At 39.8% G+C, this 25,997-nt stretch overlaps 1 protein-coding gene across 1 annotated transcript in view; it reads right to left on the reverse strand.

Moving 5' to 3' along the window:
- Positions 1-25,997, reverse strand: part of PIEZO2 (piezo type mechanosensitive ion channel component 2) — a 432,480-nt gene that overhangs the window by 177,625 nt on the left and 228,858 nt on the right. The window contains exon 5 of the mRNA XM_037892875.2: positions 3,136-3,298. Coding sequence (XP_037748803.1) covers positions 3,136-3,298 — 163 coding nt within the window. The remainder of the gene's footprint in view (positions 1-3,135; positions 3,299-25,997) is intronic.

Genomic DNA, 25,997 nt, shown 5'->3' on the forward strand with positions numbered 1-25,997 from the left:
TCTCATCCAAAACAGGTATCAAGTTAGTTTGACAGGATCTATTTTCCACAAACCTAAGCTGACTGGCATAGTCATCCACAGTCTCAAGAAAAACAACTTTTTTTTTCTAATACCTATTAAACTGTATATACTGTCTCTGCACGTTGGCACATAAAATCACCATCTGCTTCAGTGACTGTTTACTTTCAGACACAGCTGGGAAGTTAACTTTTCTCTTTTCTTTTCTCTCCCTGCCCCCCTCATCTTTTATACTTTTTGACTGGCATTGTGCTTCTCTGAGTTTGCAGTCTGGGCCCTTCTCCAGCTAAATTCACCTGCTTTAGATTTTCTGAGTCCTAATAAAAAAGGCCTGCAGACACATTTGCTCCAAGTGTGCAACCATTTAGGGGTGGTAATGAGTTGGACTGCAGCCTGGTATCTGGCAAACCTTTCTACTTCATGACTCACTGCTCATTAAAACCACACTCTATGCTTATTACTGGGACAGCTTTACTTACAAATAATTGTGTGCCTCCCATCCCCTTTCCAGCGCTTCACAATACTGTACATTTTTTTTGTTCTGGTGCAGGTCTGTTTTTCTGAAAGTTGGATGCACTATTATGAATCAGGATTTCCATATTTTCATTGATCCTTACTATCCTTAATCCCTTACAGTTGGATATCAATACCCTTTCATGCACTGAATTATATCTTACTTTGTGAGCAGTCTCGCTGATTTTATTTTACAGATTTACTGCCCGTGGAATAAAACACTACTCAGCATGAGGAAGGGTATCAGAATTTGGTGCTTAACCACCCTAAGAATCTCTCATGTGATGTGTTTAACTTAATTCAGGAGTGACGGTGTGAAGTGTGACCTTAACATCTGATAATGAAAATATCTTGATTTTATCAAATATTTTTATATTTACATTTTATTTCAGAGGGTAGATGTGTTATCTTTGTTTTTTACACTGCTTACCATCATGTAACTCTATGCCCTAAAAACAGAGAGAGCACTGAGAGTACATGGGAACTGTTCTATGTATATGACTACCTGCCCTAAATAGGCAAAGCTGCAGGGCATACTATTTGCTTCTGAGTGCAGTTCAAGGTGTTGAGTTTTTGATTTATAAAGCCCTCTATGGCTTGGAACCTAGTAATCTAAAAGGCTTCCGATCTCCAAAGGCACTTTGTAGCTGGGGTCATCAACCCATGCACCCTTAATGTTATGTCTGGAGACGGGTGGCAGGGATTCCTGTTAGAAGTTCCTCAGCTATGGAATTTGCTTCACTTGCTGGTACAATAAACCCCCAGACTGTTCACTTTGTGGCACTGTGCTGGACTTACCACTTTTTCAGATGCTTTTATTTGCAGGGTGAGATGCAACAATTTAAACCAATTAAAGACCCAGTCCAGTGTGCTTCCTAAAACATGGTAATCTGCAAGCCAGTGCAGTGTTGAAGAACTGGTGTATTTATTTATTTAGGTTTCCTGGTTCAACACACTCATCCAAAGCATAAATCCAAAATATCAATTAAAATTAATACAAATGGGGCCAATGTGCAAAAAATTATGAATCCTTCAAAATCCCCACAAACGCCGACACTCAGTGATACATTCCATAAATGCATCAGCCTCGCTGCAGCCAGCACAGCAACGTGCAGACTCCCAATATTTGTATTTCTTTGTCAATTTGTTTCTCTAGCTTTAGGGGAATTTTCTACTTTAATCTTTCTGCCACCGTCTGCTCCCATGATGTCACTATATACCCAGAGTAGGCAAAGGCAACAAAATTATTCACAAATTTAACAATCTCTTTCCAAAAAGCACGGTGCATGAGGTATCTTCCCTTTCAGATGCTGCTGGTCATGGACTTTGGGAAATACAGACAAAAGTTGCAATCTCAAGCAATTTTGCAAAATACCTAGTAGTGACTCTGAAAAAAAACACCCAGTTCTGATTACCCTCAAACTTTGGAAAAGAAACAGATCCAAATGTCTGGCTGGTTTGTCACCATAATGGGCTAAATCAAAACCCTGGATCTGAAGACCCTGAACATTTGAATAATTCAGACCGTAATGCAACGTTTGAATCTTTGGTCAATCAATAATTATTCAATTTTTAATTTTCCATTTTGCTTCCTTAAGACAATGATTTTGGTATGTTTTTCCTCTTAAGATTCATTCGTTTTTGTTTTATGAAACCAAGGTCACTTTTAAATACACTTGTGAGATATTTTCCAAATTTAGCTCAGACAAGGTCCTCAAAACACAGTATTAACTAAAAAGAAAAGGAGTACTTGTGGCACCTTAGAGACTAACCAATTTATCTGAGCATGAGCTTTCGTGAGCTACAGCTCACTTCATCGGGTAGCTCACGAAAGCTCATGCTCAAATAAATTGGTTAGTCTCTAAGGTGCCACAAGTACTCCTTTTCTTTTTGTGAATACAGACTAACACGGCTGTTACTCTGAAACCAGTATTAACTAAAAGTCACACTGACCAATACTGTCTAGTTATTTCCTTATATTTCCCTGTCTGTCTGTCTCCATATGTTGTGTCTTACTCTTATCTTATATTTACATTATAAACTCTTTGGAATGGGGACTGTCTTTTTGTTCTGTGTATTGGCAGAATGGGAATTGTTCTATCTAAATGACTATGTACTCTCAGTGCTCTCTCTGTTTTCAGGGCATGGAATTGATGTAAGCAGCATAAAAAACAAAGATAACACATGTACCTTCTGAAATAAAAATTATATATAAAAAGATTTCATAAAATTAAGATTTTTTCATAATCAGATATTGTTAAGGTCACATTTCACTCCATCACTCCTGAATTAAGTTAAACACACCACATGAGAGATTCTTGGTGGTTAAGCACCAAATTCTGATACCCTTCCTCATGCTGAATAGGGTTTTATTCCACGCCGGGCAGTAAAATAAAATCAGCAAGATTGCTCACAGAGTAAGATACAATTCAGTGCGTGAAAGGGTATTGATCTCCAACCCCATGAGATTAAGGATAGTAAGCACAATGGGATTCATGACTATGGCTCCTAGGTACTATTGTACTATAATACAAATACATAATAAATAATAAAATGATAATAATAATAATAAACATTATACAGGTATAAATGTGCATCTAATACCATTTCTTCATTTTCAAATTGTGTGTTGTACTGTGCTGCATCCTCTGTCACTGGCTTCAGCACAAGGTTTCTGCAGACAAGCCATATGGTCAAGCTAGCAATGAACATCCCGATATCTGGTACAAACACTCTGATCACGTTGCCAGCATCGGCTCCCTTCACACTGTATAGATTGAAAAAACAAAGGAAACATTTGTTACTTCTAATTCTGCATTGGCTTGAAATATTAAGTTAACTGGACACCATTCTTTTAAAAGTGTTGGAGAGTACACCTCCCAGAGTGAAACAGTAAGTAATTTGTACAGAATGACTTGGTGCCATGTAATTACAGTATAAGTGATTCATTCCTAGTAGTGTCTTCTTGTGCAAATATTCCAGCACATTGTTTGGCTGATCAAAAGTCATTTTGTAGATCCTAAAGTTATTTAGTGGAGAGAGTAAACTGCCCTAGAATCAACATTAAAATCCGATGGCTCTCAAGAAGTCTCAGTCCAGTTCCAAGAGGACAGATGTGTACAAACACAGACCCAACCATCACCCTGGGTGGTATTCATAGCAGGGAGAAAAACTACTGCATGGTTATGGAGGTAGAATTACATTCCCACCCACTCTTATCCCTTAATCACAACTGAGACATAGGTGGGTAGTACTGAAAAGCCTGCAGCCCAGTGATATACCACTACTATGAAAATTGAATTTCAGTCTTTCTATATTTTGACATCTTTCAGGAGTGCTATATTTACTTTAAAGATATGAAAAATAAAATAATATATTTTACTATAATATTTAACAAAATGTTTTCTTTAACCAGATCCTTTAAATACCACTTAATCTTTTTTTGGCCTCTATTGTGAAACTTTAATGAGCTATAAAATTGTATAACTACTGGAGACCCTATGACGCATACAGTATTCAGGAATATATACAAGCTGTATGTCATTTTCCTTCTACTACTGTTCACAAAAGCAAGTTTAATCCTTAAGAACTAACTAGAGAGAAAGTGCCATGTCTTTCCTTAGGACTCCCACTTCCTGTTCCTAAATATCTGGATAGCTCAGTGAATTTAATGGAAAGTACACAATATGCTGTACTGTGCAGATTTAAACTGTTTTGTCTGGGGACTATTACCTCTATGGGTTTGGATGCTGCATCTGAATTTGATTAATTTTGTTAACAGAATTTAGACTTGTAGTTAGTTGACACAATGACTGGTCTATTTAAGCTGCTACATTGACTTCCTACACTTTTTAACTACTATTAACAGGATACAAGCTTAATTATTTCAAAGACAGTTTTGCGATTGACTTTTTAAAAGAATACACGTCTAGAACTATTTTCAGGTTTAATGACTGCAATGGATTGTGGGAACACACAGGTTACAGATGAGTAGGCTAGATTACCAGCTCAGTGCCTGAACTGTATGAGTGAAAAGAAACAACAACCTGAAGTATTTTTTAGGGTCTATTAAAAATTATCTCTGTCTTTCTGTGTTTATATCCTAGCAGCAGTGAAATTTACAGAAGAAGTCCTTGCTAAGGTGCAACTGGTAATTGAGTATCATTCCAGTATTTCTGGACTCACCAAAATACTTCTAGCATCACTGCTACGAATCAATGCTGTGTGTAGTAAAAGACGTACATAATTGCCTATAGGACTCTTGCCCATTAGTGCGCACACACAGGGTCACATCCTACAGTTTTTAACTCAGGCAAAAACTCAAATTGGACCTGATTTTTCACTGCCTTACACTTTCTTGTTTGTGCAAATCAGGTACAAAGTGCTAAGAATTAAGAATGTTAGCTTTTAACACCCACTTTTCACAGGTGTGATGTGAATGACTACACATGGTGCAACATGCTGCTTGAGCTAGTGTACTAAAATAGCAGTGTGGATGTTGTGCCACATGAGTGCTAGCAAGAGTCCATCTATACCGGCTGAGAGTCAGACCTCCCAGCGGCAGGGTAGTCATCCCCTTAAGTCCTTTCTTTACCTCTGGATTCAAATAGACTTGAACCCAACTGATTATGTACCTTCCAGAAGAAAGTTAATGAAGACTTATTTGCAAAAGAAAAAGAAAAGAAAATAGAACCTTTGTATATTATTTCAATCTTCCTGACTTGTGCATCTCTCAAGTATTACACTCCTGCAGTATTAAACTGGAGTGATTATGCATTAAATCATCAGACACACAAACTGGGTGAGATAATATCTCTTATTGGACCAGCTTCTGTTGGTGAAAGAGACAAGCTTTCAAGTTTCACAAAGAAGAAAGGTTGTCTCTTTCACCAACAGAAGTTGGTCACCCACTTTGTCTTTCTCATACCCTGGGACCAACATGGCTACAACAACACTGCAAACATGCATTCCATGGCAACTGAGTATCTTGAAACTGTTTTGGCCAATGCTTTCAAGTGGTACTATAGCAGAGAAAAGGCTGAAGTGTCCAAGAAAGGCTTCCAAGACAGTCAACAGATTACATTAGCCTCTTTATTAGTAGAGCACTGGCATATTTCCTGTGCTTCTGTTTCAATGCTATAGAACTGAATGGTATATCACGATGTAAGACAGTATGTTTAGCACCGCAGGAAGTGAAGGCTTTGTAGATGTTCAGAAGTAAATTTCTCAATAGGATAGTACTTGTTGTAATAGATAGAGATTAACTGGACACACATAACATCAGATTAGCAAGATTCACTGTGAAAATGGATCTGATCTGTTCCTGTGAAATAATTGTGTGAATGGACCATTTCAATGCACAGTTAGTGAGAGTTTTCTAGAAATAAAGCCACTACAAAATGTGTCTTATTGAGGTTTAAAATTCAGTTCCATAGGATCCAATCAGCTACACTAGGATAACTTTAAAAGGTGATTTTAACACACCAGTAGTTCTCAGGAGTATACACCGCTATGGATACAGGTCCTATCTCCTCTGCAAATCACATCCCAGAAAAACAAACATGAAAGTCTGTTGTGTCAAAGTTTTGTGTGCTGTTGCTCCCAGTTCCTTTTACTAACAAAATCAAGTGCCTGTAGGATTTTACAAAATGCATAATGAAATGTGATATTATGAGAAATGGGATTTAAAACAGGAGTTAAGGCTAAGGGGCCAAACCCCGTACTGTAATACTTGGGGCTACCTGCACAACAAAAAGAATGGAAAGGATTTATAGATTGACTGCAGTTTTTCTACACTCGCTAAGGACTCCATTCACACATTGCCATATTTTGCTAACAGTCTATGCATTGTGTTCTTCATTCCCAAAATAGCCTTGAAGAAGTTTAAAACCAGAATGGACACGAAAGCATATAGAGCATATGTCCTTAAGAATCAACTTTCCCCCTTCCAAGAATCATATTGGACAATGAATTGGCAAAGACCTTGATCCCTAGTTAGCATGGCACCATTCATTTGGCTAAACTCAAGAGAGTTTGCCTTAAAGGCTAATTTTTCTATTAACACACACTATTGTCAGGAGTTTATAACAAAGCCATAAACATGTTCTGGCATGAAATCTGAGATAATCAACATCATCTTGAATGATTTTTTTTCAATATTTAAAGAAAAATGGGCTAGACCACTTAAAAGGTTGCTCTGTAGGAGGGCCAAAAAATAAATTAGGGATTTGAAACATTAGTTGACCATATAGAATTGACTGCACATTTTTGAAGACAAGAATAACTATGTTAGGGTTGCCATAGCTGCTTTTTTATTCTGGGGTATAAAAAAAAGACATGCTATGACTTTCACATCCATATGAGAAGCTTATGTCACTATTACATCAACATGATTCCAAAACAGAGTTTTCCTCATCTGTCCATCTGAATCCACCTGGTGTATCCAGTGTTATACTTAGATTATAAACTCTTTGTGCAGCAATCATCTTTTTGTTCTGCATTTGTACAGCGTCTAGCAAAACGTGTTCCTGGTTTACTGGGGCTCCTAGGTGTTACTATAAAACAAATAAGAAAAATAATATCCAAATCACATTTTCTATTTTAGGTGTCCTGCAATATAACTAATAACCGTTGGTTCTAGGGTGCAATCCTACAGACCTCCTATCGACTTTGTGGGAGCAGGGAAGAACCCTTAAGCCAAAATCCAGACCCAAACACACAGTGAAAAAAGTCAGGAAGACACTGGGAAGACGCATGAATGAGAAATCCTTTCCCAAGCTGAGGTGCAATGCAGAGATGCAGTACCCCTGTAGCTGGGGAGTGGAGGAGCCATGCATGCCTTTGTCCCTGGCCCCATGCAGTGAAACTACACCAATTCCTATGCACTGAGGCGCTGGGCAGCTGTCGATGTGAGAGGGCTGCATTTGCCCCTTAAGGTATAAAAGTGAGAATTTGGCCATTAAACTGCAGCCATACTTTGAAAAGTGCTGTTTTTAGAATGACACCAGGAGCTTCTATATCTATTGTCTCTAACGGCTTGCCCAAAAATAGCTGTGTAGAAATTGCTTTGACAGTGCAATCTGGGCTGGAGCTCAGGCTCTAAAGCCCTCCTCCTCCCACCAGGCTGACAGCCCAAGCCAGAACGTCTATACTACCATTTTTAGCATGCCAGCACAAGCCCCACTAGTGTGGGCCCAGGATAGGAGGCTCATTCCCAGATGCTGTGTAAATATATCTTAAATGAGATAAAATATGCTCAGTTTAAAATAAACAGATTGTGTATGTGTCTTTGAAAGGGTGAGTGGTTAATTTGAAACTATAACATATGGATTTCAAATTTTTTAAATTTTAAACTTCAAAAGATAATTTTTAAGACAGGTGATTTTGAAAAATGTTATGTGAAAAAAGGAAACGGCTGTTTGCTAAAGCCGTTTGTAACATGCAGCATAAACAGATTAAATTATTAGATCGATTTAACAGGATTCCAGTGTGTGGAATTAAATTGGTGGGTCTGGGCATTAGCTCACTGCTGGCAATGTGTATGTAAGCTTAGATGTACTCCCTATCATTTAAACACAAATTAAATACCCATAAGAAACTAAATCAACATAGTTTCTATTTGTTATATTCACATTATGATTTACAAATCAGTGGCAATAAAATTACAGGTTTAACTTTCCAGGACAGTTCTTTCTCTCGGATTAGAATGAATTATTTCTTGCTTGAAATGAACAAAGCATGATACACAGATACTTTCCACTGTAAGACCCAGAATTGGGGGGCTTATAACTTTGCCATACTTTAGCCATTTGAAGGTGAAATTTTCCATGCTGGGTGTCTGCCTTAGACTATTTATTTATTTATTGACGTTCTAGCAAAAATTGTTCAGCCATTTCTGAGAATGAGGCTAAGGAAAAAAATCGTGTTTTGCCCTTGTTAAAAAATTCCAAAGACCTTTTATTTGAAAAGCTCTAGAGCCCCCATGATGTGGAGCAGGCACTTAGCATTTGGCAGCATGGTGGCTTGTATGTCAGGAATGTGCGTTTTGCCACCCCCAATTAAATCTGCCCAAATTTAGCCAAGTTATTGCAGTTTGCACATACTCAGTAGAGACTTCTTAGAGGTTAGCAGCAAAATTTCCTTAATGTTTCATGAGCATTGGGCATGCTTTATCCCAGGGCTGAGCAGGACTTTCCCTGTAACTGCAGGTATGGGTTGCTGCAGAGAGAGCAGATGGTTTCTCCTGACCATTCAATGACACCTCTGTGCTGATCCCAGGCAGGGTGAAGGCGGAAGCTGTCTGATTTGAATGCAGAGAGAATAAGAGCCATACCTGTGGGGAGAGGGGTGGATGCTGGGACAGGATGCTGGCAGTAGGGTGACTGGATACCAAGTGTGAAAAATCGGGATGGGGGGGGGGTCATAGTTGCCTATATAAGCAAAAGCCCCAAATATCAGGACGGTCCCTATAAAATCAGGACATTTGGTCACCCTAGCTGGCAGGGAAGGGGAGAGGGAAACTAGGACTGGCTGGGCAAGGAGACTCGCACTGGCTAGGATCAGAAGCAGGGGATGGGGAAAAACATAGGCGCTGACTCCGTGGGTGCTCCAGGACTGGAGCACCCATGGGAAAAAAATGGCAGCCCCACATCAGTTCTCCCTTTTCCCCCCAGCAACTCCTGCCTGCCAGCGGGCCCCACTAATCAGCACCTCCCCACTTCCTCCCCATGCCTCCCGCCAGCCGCGATCAGCTGTTTCACGACGTGCAGGAGGCTCTGCAGGGGAGGAGCGAGGATGCAGTAGGCTCAGGGGAGGGGGTATAATGGGGTGGGAAGAAGTGGGATGGGGTGGAGCGGGGTGGGATGGGGTGGAGCGGGGCGGGAAGAGGCAGGTCGAGGGTGGAGCCTTGGGGGAAGGAGTGGGGGCAGGGCCAGGTGCAGAGCCGGGAGTCAAGCACTGTCCCCGGCACATTGGTAAGTCGGTGCCTGTGAAGAAAAGGCAGGACAGGGACACATTAGATGGTATGGGAAATGGGCAGAAGAATCTGTGCCCCCCAGAGAACACTTCCCTCCAGAGCCTGGAATGGAGGATTCCTGTGTCTCACTATTCCTCATGCTGTCAGCAAACATTTGTGAAACCCACTGGCAAAGCAAACGCTCTAGTGCTGGTCCACATAGAAATGACAACCTATTACTGCTACCAGTTACTCTGTAAGTTTAAGTGGCAGAGGTCTGTGTGGTAGATTTCAAGGCTTCAGCTATGAGAGTATCAATATGATGCTAAATAATGCAATTTGTATTTGTTGTTGTTTTTTTTGCTTTGTTAAAAACCTAAGAAATTTCATAGAGAAATATGATAAAAGAACTTTATTAAGGTTGCAAAGTCAAGCACTCAGAAGTTAGGAAATGCCAGAATTAAGGCTGCTTTTGCATATGTATTGCAATAAAATCTTTAATTATATGATCACCAACTATTTTTTCAGTGCAGAGAGTGGATCTGCTCTGGAGATGAATCAGGGTTGTGTAGTGAAAGAGGCTCTTTGGAGGACCCCTGATTCATTTGATGCAGAAGTTGGAAGGTGTGTAATGAATGAAGCAGCGGCTTGCAGGAAGAGAGAGGATGATCTTATGATTAAATCAGTTGAATGTTGCCCTGGTGAAGTGGATTCTATTCTTGCTTTTGCACAGAATTCCTTTGTGATTATGGGCAAGGCACTTTAAGCCAAACTTTCCACTGGTGGTCACTAATTGCCAGTTCTTTATTTTCTGAGTGCCTGACTTGATATCCTGAGCTCCGATTTGCAGAAGTGCTGAGCACTCACAGCTGCAAACTGAAGTCAATGAGAGCTGTGCTTTAAATATACAAAGCGCTATATGAAAAACCTGGTCCTAAACATCTCAAATTGGGCATCTAAAATTAGTGGATGATATTTTTTACCTTAATCTCTCTATGCCTCACTTCTCCATCACCTAATAATATCCCCCTCACCTCACAGGGGTGTTGTGAAAATAACTTCATTAATGTTTGGGAGGCCCTCAGATACTACAGTGAGGAGTGTCATAGAAAAGCCCATGAGGAAATTATTAATTCTGTCTACAGAGCTGACTTTGAATAATGTACAATAAATAAGATTTGGGGCCAACACTGAATTATAGCTCTGAATGAGGCAAGGGTTCTGTGTGGGGGGGGGGGGGGGAGAGTCTGTGATCATGTAATTAAAGTCTGTATCATAAACCATACACACAATGATCAAATTAAGTTTGCACATGCACCTTAATTCTGCTATTTCCTAACTTTTGTGTGCTTGATGTTGCAACCTTAACAATGTTCTTTTAACACAGAGTGTGTGTATTGGGGGGGGAGTGTTTTTATTAGGATTTTTTATATATATATATAAAATAAATGGAAGGTAGGCAGGATTAATTTTATAGCTGATAATTTTAAATGGAATTATTTCTAATCTTTTCAGTTTCTCAAGATCCAATTTTCTTTTCCTGATCAACCGTTTTATAAATATTAGACTAGGCTGAACGTTTTCCTTTGAAAGTTCCCGCCCCCTGCCCCATTAAAATTTGCATTTGTAACTAACTAGTTTGTGGAAAGTTTTTGCTTTCCTTTTTTTTTTTTTTTTTTTTTTTATCATAAAATTGAAGACATTTAGTTGTCAGCAGTTTTGGCAAAAAAAAAGTTCCTTTTGTTAAAATTTTCCTGAAATATTTTCTGACCAATACTTACAAATATGACATTTAATCATTTGTATTCCTGAAGAGCTGAACACATCACCTTCCACTAAGGTAACAGACTACTTTAGTGTAAATGCACCTGATATAAGTAAATTTGCTATCCATACTTATAAGGCACTGTCTCTGGGCAGCTGCCCTTTATGGGGAGTTAGAGCCCAGTCTGCCTGTGACTGACTACCTTATAAAGACTTCAAATAAAGATTACATAAGCTTAGTTAGAGGAGAGACAGGAAGCTCCTGTGGAGAAGAGATCCCAAGAGAGGTCTGAGTCAGAGGCCTGAGCAGGAAGCCAAGAGTATGAGCTCTCTGGGGAACCCACCAGAATGAGGAGCCTGGAAGATGTGCTCCTAGAGATGGGACTGCAGTCAACAGGCATCCAAGAGGGTCTAGTATCAGCCAAGGGTCTCCCTGATGCTGGCTGGAGGCCTCGCCTGCCTAGTCCCTGGAAGAGAGTCACAGTGGATAAACCTCCGAGATCGCTCACTCCAGAGAAGGATTTTACTCTGGTAGGTTCAAGATGCCTAACACCAGGGACAAATACTGGAACAGAGAATGCATGAGGAACAGCTTGGAAAGATGAGCGCACAAGACTCAAGTGGGGGACAGATGGGCTAAGAACAACCTGATCACCCAGCCAAGATGTTGGGATGAAAGTGTTGTTGATTTCTACATTGACTATTCTGTTAATAAATGAGGCCTTCCAAAAAGGGGTGCTCTTTATCATGAACAGGCCTGTCTGGACATGTTGATAACGCTGGGTGAGGGAAAAATCAAGTAAGGGTTCACCCACAACACCATGCCTGCCTGCAAGCATAGGTCACTGGGGCAGCCTGGAATGATGACGTGCATCTGTTGATGAAACAGAACCACAAAAATGTGCAATGGAAACCTGTCTTTGGACATCCAGATCAGTGGAAAATCAGAAGATTTTTATGTATCAAAATAAAATACAGCAACAAATATACATTTTAAAGTACAGTGTTATTTCTTGATTCATGATATTTAAAAAGTGCTCCTGAAACACATTAGAGATAAACAAACCTTGGATACACAATACAGAAACTACTGCCTGGAAATATACGATGGAAGTGTGTAAATCTACAAAAATACTGAGAATGTATACAACAAATAGTAGATAATAATACCACCTAGCTCTTATATGGTGCTTTTTTTCTTTCTTTTTTTTTTTTCAAAGGACAGGATGAAACTTATCCATCAGATCCAAGAATACTCTTGAATATTTTTCCTGAAAATGATTCTAAGGTACTTCCCACAGACCATTTCTGCCTGTTCTTTTTTTTTATGCAATTTTATATAACATGGCTGTGGCAACAGAAAAGTTCCCAGTAGCACCCAAATGGATTTCTGAGGACTCACCATGTGCTAGCAACGAAGAACTGGTTTATTCAATGAGAAACAAGATTTGAACAATAAAAAAAAAATGGGGCCAGATGTTGACACCTGCTGCAGGCTGCTTTGCACTTATCACCAGTATCAGACAACAATAAAGTCGATTTAACCAGCTGTGCAAGGATTCCCCTGATGGTCTATGACCAGTATAGCTAGCTGTGCACTCTCTCGGATAACCCCAACACAGGGGGCGTGTTGGGGATGCTATGAGGGATGTGGCTTGCGTGCTCTTCTGATCTGATAATCCTCACTGTCAGAATGGCCTTTTGGAGACTACTGCAGATGGGCACAAATTAAGGAAAGCCTAAAGCCTCTTTAACTTGAATAGAGTGTCAAACGGCCTCATGATTAGGGGAGCATAAAGTCAATGTACAGCCCCCATTGCTTTCCTTTGAGTTAGGAGCAGATCTTGTCTTGATTTGAGGATCTAATCTGGACCTACAGCCAGAATCCCACCAATCACTGCATGCCCAAGGCCTATAGTCATGTTGGCATTGGCTAGCATGATGTGCTGGATATGGTCACCACAGCAAACCCTCCCATCTTCCTCACTGTGTATAAGGCAGTGAGCAGTGGTAGGTCTGCCTGTAATCCATTCCCTACACACACGCACACCCACATAATGAAAATGTACGATGTTACAAAAGTAAAAGGCAAGATTACTGTCAGACTCTCAACCCACAGTATTATGCGCTATCACACAAACCCTGCATTCCTTTAACGTGAACATCCTTTCAGTGTACTAAAACCACAATACCTGTTTTTACAAAAATAGCTGAAGTTGCAATTTGGGAGAATTTTGGTTACTTAAAGAAAAACAGTGGGAGAAAAAGGGAAGTAAAAATGCACAGAAAACTACTTATAAAAACATTTGGCACATGCTGGACTAGCCAACCCACAAGTTAAAAGAGTTCCTGAAGTATCTGTAAAATCTTAATAATGACTTACAAACGATGTCTGCATGGATTGTAAAACCAAAAGTACACTTCACTTTCTCAGGACAACTATCTTGCAAGGAAGAACATTTTCTGTATTGCGAAGTGTTTAACCACATATTAACCCAACGTTTGCTTTCCAAACATTATTATACAGAGACAACCTCTATTGAAAACTAAATGCACATGTCAGGTTTTTGGTGCCTCATTACAGACATCAAACATCCAACACTGAGAAATTTATGGGTCTGTGCTTCATATGAAAAGCTGGTTTATGTCAGTTTTTTTAAACACCCCCACTCTTTCTTAAGATTTATTGATCTTCTGATAAAAGGTACAAATTCTGAGGTGTCCAGGGCAGTGCACAAAATTGGTAAAATTTAATGGGGAATTAGTGGACATCATGCAGAGCATCCTTGTGTGCTACAATTTGAATCCTGGAAGTACCACATAATGCCACCTCTACTTGTGTTCTACAGCTCCAAATATGCAGGGCAAATAGATGATATAAGCCAAAGAGGAAGCGGGTACATTCTTACCCTGGTCTTGTGCCTGCCAGTCCTGAGAAAGCTGTTGAAATAGCCCGCCAATTTGAGGTGCAGTTTATTCAGATCAAAGTGATAATAAGTTCCTGGGTGGAGGCAGAGCTGAAGTAAACAGGGGATAGCTGAGGACAGCTCAATTATAGGTGCATTTGGACTAGAATCTTCTAAGTGGATTTTGGTAGCGGGTATCTTCTGTTTCTCACTTATACACCTGCTCTCCACATAAGTATGAATTTCACCAAAATATTAATTAGCTTGTATCAAAAATGGTCATAATTAAGGTTTGGTTCATCCCCCAATATAAAATCCTGCATAGTCTCATCACATTAATTCTTGTATCTATGTGGTGACTGACAGCCAGCCTAAATACATTTATATGTTACAACACATTCCTGATGACCTGGATCAAACAGTGCCCAAAAACTTAAAATATGATGATTTATTCTGTGATGAGTTCAGCAAGTATTTCAAAATGTTCCCTCTCTCTGCAACTTTCATCAATTGAAGTTCAACGTGTCATCATATAAGATCTACCTTTTATTTTGTCCTCTTGTCAGAGTAGTCCATGAACTGTAATAATACTAAGGATACGTAATATTGCTATGTAACAAAAGCATCTCTAAATTTTCCCAACAGTTTAGGATCAGAAGGGATTAATATTTACAACTCAACATACATTTCTGCTAACGTACAGTATATTATATGGTAAACTTTTGTATGCAGCCAGATCACCCACTACTCAGAAGAAATCCATGTAGGGACCAGTAAACACAGAGTTTCAGCCTGGAGTGTCCATCATATAATTCCAAAGTATGCGGGAATTTCCTCCCTCACAAAATAGGTGCGTGCAATCCACTAATCCATAGATGTCACAAGTACCATAACATGAGACAAAGATAGGAACATTCACTTAGATGCCCAGTTGCCCCAAATTGAGACCTAATTCCCTCATATTCTTCACTCATGACATGACTCCCACTATTCTCAGCTTCCCCAGAAAACCAGAGGGTTGGTTCACTTTGCAGAGTGGGACAGCATGGAAGATAATGCTGATAATGGAATAACTTCTTTGTTGTTATCTGCCATGAAGCGTATATGTTTGTATGTGGGCAACATAAGATGTAAAACATAAAAAAACCCAGCTAAATGGTCTTGAGCCAATCAATGGCCTCTGAATCAGCAGTGTTCAGCTCAAACAGTCCTCCTGGGAGCCCAACACAAAAACAACAGCCATCCAATACAGCTGCACAGTAGGCTGTCCTGGACGCTGCAGACATAGCTGGTCTTGGTGCAGCGAACTGCACCATACCTGAACCTGTTAGGCTGGCTCCAAAGGCAACATTGGAGCCCAAAGCCAGGTAGCCATTCATCCAGCCTGATGATGATGTAGGATTCCTGGTACTTCTGTCCACCACTGTGAGCTGATGATGTTATCACCTGGATGGAAAGTGTGTAACACTGTCCAGATACGATTTCTGCTAGGCAGTTATTGGACAGGTGCATCCCATATATTCCTGAATGGTAGTATTTTCTGTACCTTTGCTTCAGTTTGTAGGCTTAATTTTGATACTAGATGTTAGATGGAAGAATATTGGTTATCCAAGTTTTGTTGGCTTCAGTGTGACTGTGATAATGCTAATAGTATGAGTAAACTGTATGTCTAACAGTCTAGTGTGGGCAGAATTTAACCCAACTGGGGTGTAGTACTTGCAAACTGAGTAGCAGAAAGCAAGCCCCAAACAACACAGTGTCTGTGCACTGGCTCCCCAGGTGGACCCTACCAGTTTGTTCAGGAGCTTGTTTCTTTTGAGCTATTTTAATGAGATATTTGCATGAAAGTGTGCAATCTAGGATGACCCCTAGATACAGTTTGACATTGGCTTTGAATCGCATGTCAACCACTGACCATTCAAAAAACTCAAGTTGTTAAGCTCAAGTTGGCTCTGAGCCCGGTGTAAGTGGAAGCACTTTGACAGTCTTTAACATACTTGGTTTCAGTCTCCAATTCTTGCCATAGTCACCTACATAAGGCAGCCATATCACTGTTCAGGTTCTCTTTAATCTTTTGGAAGTCCTGGTCCCTTGAATCCAAGCAGTTATCAGTGTACATGAATCATGTTTGGTAGGCCATTGGTGGATATATTAAATAAAGTTGGTGCCTTGAGGGAGTCCGTTCCTCTAGAACCTCCAGGTGCTGGTGCTGTGTCCCATAGCCACCTGAAAAAAATCTACCTTGGAACATCAACTCAGTTGCCATGACAACCCTTGACATATCAGACAGCAGACAAAGTGTGCCAAATGGTGTCATAGGCTACTGTAAGGTCAAAAACAGGGAGCTCATTTTCTTCTCTTGAAATCCATTCTTAATGTGCTTAGTAAGCACTAACACTTGGTCACAGGTGCTCCAATTTGTTTGGAAACCCATCTTATCGTTTCTCAAAAGTTGTTCTGTTATGGGTGTAATACTCTGTAGGTTCATTTGCTCCAGGAGTTTGTAGCTATAATTTAGGACTTGTTGGGTGATAGCTGGCTACTGAAAAGTGACCTTTATCTTGCTTTAGTAAAACTATCACCTTAAGAATATCTTGAATATCATATTCTCCTATATGACACAGTAGATTAAAAAAACCAACCCACCATTGGCTTTTTCTTGCTAATATGCTGTAATCTTTCTGGTCATACATTGTCAAAGCTGCAGGCTTTCCCTGGTTTCACTGATTGATTGAGTTCAGTGCCTTTTCTACTTCTTTCCTGGAGAATGGTTGGAAGAAGTTTTTGTCTAGGAGGAATCCATAACAAAAACACATGGACACTTTGGAGTACAGACTCCACAGATTTGGGGCTCTGTGAAAAGTGAGCGTCATGCAGCAGCCCAATCTCTCCCACCTTCCACACAACTCAGCTGATTTCCTTGAGGTTTTGGCTATAAGAAACACCATGATTGCAGTACAGTACATCTTGTTCCAGTGTATGGCACTAAGCTAAAAAGTGACACTGATAGAAAATGAGAGTGAAAGTAGATGTGTTTGCAGCCTGAAATGCCACATTTTTTTAAAAAAAATCAGAGTTAATTTGTGTCCAACATTTATTTGCCAGAAAACATTTGTGTTACCCATGTACCCAGAGCTATTTCATTTAGTAACTACATAAATGCACAAATGTAAACCAGCGGCAGGTAGGCATTCATGGAATAACACGTGAAAGTTGGTCTGAAGAGGCTTGGTTGCAAACAGAAATGACTTTGAGGAGTAACATTCTGCAACATGGCTGTTTCCTCAGGTGAGGTAGCATAAGGAAAGATCTGCAGCATGTTGCCAATGTAAAGAAGAGCTTTGTGTGGCTCAGAAGCTTCTCTCTTGCACTAACAGAAGTCGGTCCAAGAAAAGATATCACCTCGCCCAAATTGTGTCTCTAACATGGAAGACTAGCATCTTGGCAGAGCACTCAGGAAGACATTTTTCAGCTTCAAATGGAAGGAAAATGATTTGCAGGAACACCTTCCACTTTTACCTGTGACATGAACTCTTTGGTATTAGCTCCCCAGCAGTCTTTTCAGAACCCTCATGCACATCATGTAACAGTTAGTACTCCACTGGCCATGAGCATCATTATCCTTTCTGTGCCAGTTTCTATCTGAAGTTCTCCTATGATTTATTCATAAAAAAACAAAATAAAACACAAAGCCAAACTGTTACACATGTATCCTCTGACGTTTTTGGACACTAACGGCAATGCTGATTGCTCTCCAGATTAAAACAAAGACTGGCTCACATTCTACAGCTGGTAAGTTTATGACTGTAACTCTCCCAGCTACCGTGGTCTACAGGAGGCGAGGCTATGCCAAGAAAAACACTGACAACAGTTTAACAATTCAGTGCTCAGACAAAACTGGCAATAAATACCATGTATCAGATGTTCATTTCCGTATGAATCCGTGCATTAAAATGGCATGAGAAAAGTTAACTGAAATTAATTTAAATGAAAAGAAAATAAGAAGCACATGGGGTGGCAGGAACAGAGCAACTTATAAATCTTGTACTAATATTGGACCAAATGGTCTATTATTAGGTGGAGAGTGGCAATGTTTTCTGATACAACCAATTTCTATTATATAGGAATTGACACATCAGAGGATATGAATGGTCCTGCTAGTCCACTTCATGCTCTCCAACACTGGCCAACACCAGATATTTCAGAGGTACAAAAAACCCCAAATGGACAATTACGGAATAACCTGTGGAAGTTTCTTTCTAATTCCAGTCATTTAGTAAACAAGAGAGCTTTTATCCTTAATATAATTTTATGCTATCTAATGTACAGTGGCTATTTTTATAAAGGGCAAAAACTCTTTACAACTTCATGGTGCTGTGCGTGTGCCTTTGCTGAGTAACCATGTGGTGTTACTGATGTCACTCACCATTATTCCCCTGCCTCACTGCCTTGTCAGACCTTTTCCTGATGTTGGATCTCTTATACGTTTGTGAGAACCTCAAGGCAGGGATCATGTCTTTTCTGGTTTTGAAGGTGCTCAGCACACCTTTGTGTGTCGCTAGAAATTAAAACAAATAATAATCCTCCAAATTTGAGAGTAGCTAAACTCTTGGTCTCAGTAGCCTGGGGGATATGCATTAATTATGTATTGTGTTAAAAAAAGTTTTTTTTTCAGCTCTAAATTTGTTCTCTTCATTTCGTTGGGGTTTTTTTGTTCTGTTATTATATTCTGAGGCAGGATAAACAGGAGCTCCTGATATACCTTGTCTAAACCAGTGGTTCTCAAACAGGGATACACGTACCCCTGGGGTACACAGAGGTCTTCCAGGGGGTACATCAACTCATCTAGATATTCGCCTAGTTTTATAACAGGCTACATAAGAAGCACTAATGAAGTCACTACAAACTAAAATTTCATACAGACAATGATGTTTGTACTGCTCTATATACTACATACTGAAATATAAGTACAATATTTATATTCCAATTTGTTTATAATTATATGGTAAAAGTGAGAAAGTAAACAATTTTTCAGTAACAGTGGGCTGTGACATTTTGTATTTTTATGTTTGATTTTGTAAGCAAGTTGTTTTTAAGTGAGGTGTAACTTCGGGGTACGTGAGACAAATCAGACTCCTGAAGGAGGTACAGTAGTCTGGAAAGATTGAGAGCCTCTGCTCTAACCTATTCACTCTTTTATATACATCTATCATATAAGCTCTCATTTGTCTCCTTTCAAAAGCTGAATATGCCCAGAGTCAGATGTCAGCATAGGTGAAATTATTTTGTGCCACTCAAGTGGCACAGAGAGACTTAAAACTGCCACTTAGGGGAAGCTGGGGAAAAAACCCTTGTTGGCACAAAGCCAGCATAGCAAGCGAAGGAGCACATCAGAGATGGACAGGAGGCTACAGGAGACATGCCTGGAGTGCATCGTACTCTGGAGATCCTGGTCTAGTGGAATGCTCTTTCTTGTGCAATCCCATTTCTCCCCCTAACATGTTCCCCAGAGCTCCATATTCTCTCTGGTATAATTCATTTTAATAAACTTTATATCTCGACAAGGTGTACAAATAGTGCCTATGTTAGCAAACAATGTATTTGGTTTCAGTGTCCTCTCTCCCCATTAGTTACAGTTATTCTTCCCTCTCTTTGCAGTGTGTATGAATCTCCTGGTTTCAATATTTGTTGCTGTACGTGCTGTGGGCCTGTCTGAATTTGTATTTTGCTTTGTGAAGTTCAGTTGTTAACTGACATACACTGTTACAGCTGCTGTGGAGAAAGGCTAACGACACATGCTGGACCCCAATCAGATCTGCTGGGGAAATTACAGTGAGCTGCAGAGGGATAGCAAATCTAAAGCTCTAGCATGGAGGAAAAAAGCATGGGTCTGTGCCCTACAGAGATGGCAACTAGGAAGCCTAAAACCTAAGTAGGGTGTTTTTGAAGAACCATGGGATGGGGTGTGTGTGTGTCAAAGGTGTAGTTAACCCTGAAACTATGACAATCTGTACTTTTCTAGAACAAGATTGTGTGGTCAATATTAAGGTTATGACAACTAATGTCTTTTTTTTTTTTTTTTGCTTGGGATTGCTTGTATTATGGGTCTCAGAGTCAATGTAATTTAGGACTGGGAGTAAAGCTCTACAGAAGTTGAACGTGCTTTTCCCCCTCAGTTTTGGTCTTCCAATGCTTTGTGACAGAAGAAATGCACATTGCTTTGATTGAGACAGAAGTACAAACTCCATGGGGGGGGGGGGGTGAAGGGGTAGTAGAAGGGGGTATATTTATAAATGGAAGAAATCTTCCTATTTATGTTCTTGGATTTTAAATATAAAACCAAATGATTACTCATTTGGCAAGAGAGATTATACCTCATCATCTTCTGAATTTGCCATCTATTCAGATTAACCTGGTTTAGTCATATGGGATAACGATATGGTTATCCATTTCTCTAAGGCTGTGGCTACACTAGAGAATTTACAGTGGCACAGCTGTAAGCTCTCTAGTGTAGCCACTCTAAGCTGACGGGAGAGACAGCTCTCCTGTTGACTTAATAAATCCACCCCCCACAAGCAGCAATGGCAGAGGCAGCTCTCCCGCCAACATGGCACTGTCCACACCTACGCTTAGGTTGGTGTAATTTAGGTCACTATAGGGTTGCCAACTTTCTAATTGCACAAACCAGAACACCCTTGTCCTGCCTCTGCTCACTCCACCCCCCCCACGTCACTCACTCCCCTCCCACCCTCACTCACTTTCACCGGGCTGGGGCAGGAGGTTTGGGTGCGGGGGGGGGGTGTGCGGGTGAGTGCTCCGTCTGGGGATGCAGGCTCTGGGTTGGGGCTGGGGGTGCAGAAGGGGACTCCAAGCTGGGGCCGAGGGGTTCAGAGTGAGGGAGGGGGCTCAGGGTTGGGGTGTGTGAAGGGATGCGGGCTTTGGAAGGGAGTTTGGGTGTGGGAGGGCGCTTATCTTGGGAGGCTTCCAGAAGCAACCTAAATCTCTGAGTTTAATTTTCAGGATGGCCTATCAGAAGAAGTGTGTACTTTTAAAGTACTGGACCCACAAGTAACAGGCATTTGTTACCTACCCATTTGCAAAGTCAAACTTATTTCACAGTTCACACATGCTACTTATGTTTAGCATTGGTTATAAAGGACAACAAATCTGCTTTGCAAGGACATTTTCTGCATAGCACACATTTGTGTAACATGCACCCCACCCCTGTTCTTACCAAAGGCACATGAATGAAGTACTGCAGGACACTGGGCTGAATTTTTTTTCAATGGGTATATCTGACGGCGTAGGTCTAGCCTTACATCTAATGTGCATTGCAATAAAGTTTTCATTGTCAGAAAAGCAAGTTGAGGACAGTTTCTCAAAACTCACATGCAGTGACACATACAGTACAGTGACATGCCAAGATTTTTGTTCTTAGACATCTTGCAGCTTTCCTGGCAACGTTTTTCTTTATGTCATCTGAAATGGTACTTCATGGATTTGGGCTAAGTCAGAGTTTCTAAAAAGCTGCTAACTCTGTTTCACTTGGCACCTCATCTGCTGAGTTCATTTGAACTGCTAATGGCAAAAATATTTTAACTGGCTCACGTCAGATAAATACAATAATTCTGTGAATTATATAGGTTGTGTATTCATTGAACAGCAACAGTCTTTAAATGTCCAAACTGGATTTTAAAAATCCTGCAGTAAAGCCCTGTTTCTAAACTAATCTTGAAAATTGGGCTATTCTTTTTCTTGTCCATATGCTGATGAAAGAATATCTCAGGCTAAGATGATTCCCTTCTACTATCATCAGGTTTAAAACTCTATTTAAGTGCCAGATTCTTTTTTCTCCTAAAATCAATTATGTGCCAGGTGCTCTATAGAAAGCCATTATGACAAGGCCTCTGTCATGAATAGACTACAGACTAAGGCTATATCCTGGCTGCTCCTTAAGCAGGTACACAGGGGGATGGGAATGGAGTAAGGAGCATCTCTGACCTCTTGTGCATCCTATGTAAGGGCCAGTCAGAATTGCTTCCTCTACCCTTGGAGGATTACCCCAGGGTTGCCACAGAAATGTACCGTGCCCCAGAGAGGAGGGCAGGGTCAGGGAATAATGAAGGCAAGGCTTTGCCCCTCTGTTTCCTGACAAATGGAGTTGGCTGGCTACTCAGGCAGCAGTACATGCAGTACCCCTTAAAGAGCAGTTTGTATGCTGCTAATTGTGGAGCACCTCACCATCCTCAACACAGATCTATGTCTAAGTGCCATAATCTAGCCCTGCAGAGACAGCATACCAACAAGGGAAGGAGAAACAACATACAGTGAAAGGAAAAGTAATTGAGAGATGATCAGGAACTTGCATCTAGTAATAGTTCCACAAATTTAGTATGGATTTTTTGGTTAAAGTTTATTGTTGAAGACTTTGTTTCCTTTTTTGCCTGCATGAATTTAATTTACTTTCTTGATGTAAACATTACTTCCTGAAGAAAAGACATCTCTGATTGCATCTGGAATTTTGCTACTAAATCACTCCACCAGTTTACATGACCCTTCTAAATTATCCCACCATTTGCCCAGCATCTTTAAGAGTAATTATAGGTCTTGTCTACACAAAGAATTATGAAATAGCTCTTTTGTTAAACTGAGGTTGTGTGTGAATAAGGCCTTAGTGTATTTGACTTGGTTTCTTTTGCTGTTCCAGTCATTGAAAAGCTCCAGAGCTTTCAATAAAAGGCATGTTTGATGAGACTGAATGTATTTAACTATGACTTGAACATACTGTAGTTGCTGTATAGACGGTAGCATGCTGAAGATACTATAGATACATTGTTAACCAGTTTTCCAAATAAATTATTATTAGTTGTAAAACAATCACTCTACACTAATTTGAAAGAATCCCTTTACAGATAACATTAATGTAGCAAATGTACTGTATCTCTTTTCAATCTTGGTAGGTCTTATTGCGTGTCACTGTTTTAATTGTTTACCATTCTCATGCATACACTTGGCTTTTTCATTAATGTGATTCATTTTTTTAAATGGGAAACAGTTACAACTAATTTGAGTATTCTCTTAGAAATGTACCTGCCAGGGTGATGAATCTTCTTCTTGTTTGCTGTAGCTGTCATATCACAACAGAAAAAGGGATACAATTTGCAGGATACATGCCATCTCCAGGATAAAGGCTAGTAGGGACCAGGAAAGTTTCTCCTAGGAAGAGACCCTGCACATTGCATACCAGTAGTATACCACAGATGTGTTTGTAAAGAGATGTCAGATAGATTAAAAGAGTAGAACACTGACATTTAAAAATAATAATACACATACATATACCACACAGGCAAATTAATCAAAATAAAAAGCCAAAAACAGCTATAAATTAGTCAAACAATTTTTCTTACAGGATGAGATAGAAGGAAGAGATGCTCAGATGCTATAGTGACAGGAGCCAGATAGTCATATGGTATATAGAGAAAAAGGTAGAAGAAAAGTGCTGCTATTTGCATTACTGTGGGAGAAATTAAAAATCATACCTCCACTTCCACTTCTACTATTTGGTTGCAGGCCACATACAGAATGAGAAACCTGACACCTGCCTAAATCAGTCTCCAGCTGGTGTTCAACAAAATGTAACACTGCAAGCAATTTATTATTTATTTGTATTACAGTAGCATCTGGAAGCCTTAACCAAGGTTGGCACCCCATTGTCCTAGCCCCATACACTCATGTAAATTAGAGATGGTCACCATTTCTAAATAGACAAAACAAGACAAAGGTAGGAGTGGAACCTGTGTCACTGAGAGGTGAAGTGAATTATCCATGGTCACCTGTACTAATTAAAACTACCTGTACTAATTAAAATCACAAAATCTCCGGATCCTTTACACTTTGCTTGATCTGATCACATTTCAGAAATGTGATCTTTCCTTTTCCTTTGTACACATTTTTATGTTGTTCTTTAACTTTCACATCAGTCACGCTTAATGTTTAAGAAGGCCAATATGGCATGAAACATTCAAGAGTCTAGATGTTGCCTATAATTCTCTGAATACTGTAAAGATATTAATCTCCTTTACATCAAACAGGGCCAGAGAGGCATGAAGGGTGTCTAAAAGCCACAATCACACATGGAGGAGAAACATGGTTGACTTCTGAGGACTCTTTCACAAGGCCTTCATAGGGGATGTGTCAATGGTGGGACTAGGGATGGTAGCGGTGTGCCAGGGAGGGGCCACAGCATGAACAGGGACACAGATTCCCTGTGAGACTGTTTTAACTTAGAGCTGTACACCTGGAGCAAAGCGCCCCAGAAGAAGCATAGGAATTGCAATGGTGTTAAGGTGGTTTAAAACCCTAAAGCCTTCTTACTCAGTTGCAAGTCCTGCACTGCACCTCTTAGAGAGGATGTACTTAAGAACCTTATGTGTTGTTTTCACTGAACATCATGGCATACCTAAACATAAAATTTGCCATATCAGATTGACCTTTGGTATCTTGTCTCCAGCAGAGCCTAGTATCTGATGCAGAGACAGAGAAACAGAAAATGAACAAAACAAAATGGGCAAAGTTTTCAGACTTGAGTGTTGAAGATTAAGTATCTGAAGGCTAGTACTAAATAAGTGACCTGGTTTTCAGTGGTGCTGAATACTCTCAGTTCCACTGAAGTCAAATAGATCTGAGGTGCTTAAATATAAATTTAAGTACTGCTGTACAAGGGGAAAAATTATTTCTACCCGCTGCAAAAGAAATTTAAATACCTTTATCGTTAGCACACGTAACTACAAATCTTTTGTTATTAAAGATGTACCTAAGCTGCAAAAATTACAATTTGAATTTTGATAAACATTTCCTCAACATTCATAGTTTAGCATCTGGGGTTTCAGTCTAAGTCCATCTAGTCCAGTCTAGATATCATTGGTTATGAAATATTCAACTTTTTAAAAGCCAGACATATGATTTGACTAAATGGAACATAACCTTATTGAGCAGTTTGAATATGGCTATTACATACACCCTCTCTCTGCTGTTACAGAAAAAGTAAAAAGAAAACATTCCCACTGGCTGAAAAATAACAATGGCAGACTTGTTTGAAAGACTTCTCCATGTGTGCTTGGCTTTTATTCATGAACAGCAGACCCAACAGGTATAAAAGCAAAAACCAAAGTCTTGTAGAATGTCACCTTATCGAGAGAGAGAAAAAAACTAACAATATTCTACAGCTGTTAACTACAGAATCTGTTTTATATGTCCCTTCTCCCCAGTGATTTTCCCTATTCAAGAAATTTATGGTGTAGATACAATTAAAAATGCAAAATGCAGTGAAACTGTTGTTTTATTAGCACATGGTATATTAAGACTCATGGAATTAATGCAGGGTTACTGGGAGTCATTCACCAAAACAATGGTTTCTGTTGTCACATTTGGTTAGCAGGTATTTGACTACTGAACATTGCTAGGGGAAATGGATTTATTTATTCCTTTTGTTTAGAAAAGCAAAGCTGATCCAACCAGTCTCCAGCCTCTTAGGAGACTTTATTGGAACATACAGTTGATCCAACCAGTCTGGATATTTTATTGGAACATAAAGAATACAAGTGCAATTTTCAAAAGCTTCTAAGTGACATAGACACTTAGAAACTTCAGGCTTAAGACACTTTTGAAAATTGGATTAAGATGATTTAGAAAAATGTACCCTTCTACTACAGGGAGAGTGGGTGTCTTCACTTATAACACATTTTGATTTTTCATGGACCGACAATCAAAGGCCTCAGGATGCCAACAAAAAAAATCCCTTACAGTTAGTACTAATCAACACCCATATTGGTAGTCTCAGAAGA

This window comes from Chelonia mydas, chromosome 2 (genome assembly GCF_015237465.2).
Source record: "Chelonia mydas isolate rCheMyd1 chromosome 2, rCheMyd1.pri.v2, whole genome shotgun sequence".
NCBI lineage: Eukaryota > Metazoa > Chordata > Testudines > Cheloniidae > Chelonia > Chelonia mydas.